This window comes from Sardina pilchardus, chromosome 20 (genome assembly GCF_963854185.1).
Source record: "Sardina pilchardus chromosome 20, fSarPil1.1, whole genome shotgun sequence".
NCBI classification, from domain to species: Eukaryota; Metazoa; Chordata; class Actinopteri; order Clupeiformes; family Clupeidae; genus Sardina; species Sardina pilchardus.
Window position 1 is genome coordinate 4017468 of NC_085013.1, and position 2500 is coordinate 4019967.

The window sequence follows — 2500 nt, forward strand, 5'->3', positions numbered from 1 at the left end:
TCTCTCTCTCTCTCTATCTCTCCCTCCCTCCCTCTCTCTCCCTCTCTTTCTCTCTCTCTGCCTGTTCTCTCACACCTCAATCTCTCTTGTTTCTCTCCTTGGCTGCTCTCTCCCTTTCTCCCTCTCTCTCTCCCTTTCTCCCTCTCTCTCTCTCTCCCTCTCTCCGGGGAGCACGTGTGCAGGAGGCTGAGGCTGAGGCGTGTCAGTGCCAGCAGTCCCGCTGAGAGATGCTGAGAAACAAACAGCCCAGGCAGGAGGGCCACTCCGCTCACGCGCCACACGTCACAGGACCGAGACAGCAGCAGCACACAACGACAGGAACCGACCGAGAGAGAGAGAGAGAGAGAGGGAGAGAGAGGGAGAAAGAGAGGCTATCTAATGGTTAAAACAGACATCTGTACATGTTCTGATGTCTTCATGTAAATAAAATTCTTTGCCAATACAAATGTCATGCACCTTTGAATTAAATTGAGAGTGGGGGGAGTTGTAAATTGAGAGTGAAAGACACACACACACACACACACACACACACACACACATACAAAAAGGAGGTAGTGAACTGGCAGTTTAGAGAATACCGAGTGATGGTGAATTGGAAAGACTACAGAGCAGAGACTACAGAGCAGAGACTACACAGAGACAAAGTCACGTTCATTCAAAGTGGCTACAGTGTTAACTGAGACAGAGACAGAGAGTAAGGGAAGCGACAGTGAGATAGAGAGAGACGTATCAGAGACCGGCTGGGTTAAGCACAGCAATTACATGTAAAGCGAGAGAAAGGCGGAGAGAGATTAAAGTCATCGACTGAGAAAGTCATCAATGAGGTAGACATAGAGAAAAAGGAGAGCGGAGACGAGCTCAATCAGAACAATAACATATGGAGCATGAGAAAGAGAGAGAGAAAGAAAGAGAGAGAGAGAGAGAGAGAGAGAGAAAGTGAGAGGATAGAGAATAAAGACTGCAAGCTACAGACAAGTAGATAAGCAGAGAAAAAAAGGAGAGAGACATGTTTAATCAGAAGAGTGACATGTTCACTAAGGGAAAGGTCAGGGAGAGATAGAGAGAGAGAGACGGAGAGAAAGTGGGGAAAAAGAGAATAAAGAGAGTGAGCAACGGAGAGATAAAGCGGAAAAAAAAGGACGGAAAGGCACAAACCTGCCACTCGAAGGAGCCTTGGCAACCGCCATTTCTGCTGACTCATGCTGACTGGCTCCTGTGGGCGCACACACACACACACACCCCAGAGCCTTGTGCCAACCTCGACCCGGCCGACAGGCAGCAGGGACGGGGGGACGAGAGGAGAGGACGAGCGCAGGGCAGATCCGAGCAGGGGACCCGAGGCTTCCTAAAGATAGCCGCGGAGCTGTGACTTTGCCTCTTTTTTTTCAGAAAAAGAAAACTGGGCCATGGCTTTAACACATGGGTACTCCTCGTTTAATACAATGCTCTTTTCACTTTCTTTGTTCCCCCCTCCTCTCCCCCCCCCCCCCCCCTCCCTATCTCGCTAAACAGGGCATTGTGCACAAACAACACATCGCACGGTAGAGTGTGTATGACTGTGTGTCTCTGTGTGTGTCCGTGTGTGTGTGTGTGTGTCTGCGTGTCAGTGTGTTCGGGGTGGGGGTGTTTTTTAGACAAACGGCGTGTTGTTCTTAGGGTGGGATTCGCCTGGTGTGCACACTAAAAGGGAAGAGCAACACCGGACAAACAGGCCTAAGCCGCTCGCTGTGCGAGGACACAGCATATGTCAGGGCCTGGGATGAGGCTTGACCCACACGCTGTTGACACAACAGCACGGCTTGAGGAGACGTCTTAGAATGTTTTGATCTTAAACTAAAGCAATTTGCCCACCCGTCACGACAGCGACAACCGTAAAACAAAGCCCCATTCAACACCTAAAGTTCACCCGTCAGCGCTGATAAGAATTTATATGCCTCATAATTTAGAACACCTCTGTGGCTGTAAACTGAAGTTTCACTTACTTTTTATGATGTGTTATTTCCCACACTGAATAAATGAGCCTCCTTTCCAAAGAGCAGTCAGTCAAGGCAAAGTAATTGTATTGTTCTAAATTAATTGCACAGTTGCTTTGCGTTCTGCATTCGGTGGGCAAAGGTGTCATTTCCCTCAGAGTGATTCAAATGTTTAGACGGCAAAATGTAATAATGCCATCTATCTGACACCTCCATAATGAGTCCATTGTCTTCTAAGCCACAATCCAGCAAGACAACAGGGTAAGACAGAGGAGGACAGAGAAAAATGGAGAAGAGGAGGGGTGAGAGAGCGAGAGAGAGATGGAGAGAGAATATTTCCAGCATTAGCTGAAAGATGGGAACGTTTCTCACATCCTAAATAGCACACAGCAGCCTCCTAACCCGCACCTCTAGAACACAATCTCAGCATCATCAATCACCATGGTATCATTTGTTCCCCGGTCTCCAAAAATTATGGGATGGAGTTCTGGTGACCTTATTACCCCTGCAGTGCCTCATACGAGCTT

At 48.4% G+C, this 2500-nt stretch overlaps 1 protein-coding gene across 11 annotated transcripts in view; it reads right to left on the bottom strand.

Annotated features, from left to right (window-relative positions):
- Positions 1-2500, bottom strand: part of eml1 (EMAP like 1) — a 67261-nt gene that overhangs the window by 41930 nt on the left and 22831 nt on the right. The window contains exon 1 of one of the 11 annotated variants that reach the window (XM_062522423.1): positions 1156-1233. The exons of the other annotated variants lie outside the window; for them this stretch is intronic. Within the exon in view, the coding sequence (XP_062378407.1) occupies positions 1156-1201 (46 nt within the window). The 5' untranslated portion in view covers positions 1202-1233. Of the gene's footprint in view, positions 1-1155; positions 1234-2500 lie in introns of those variants that run through there. 11 annotated transcript variants of the gene reach the window in all.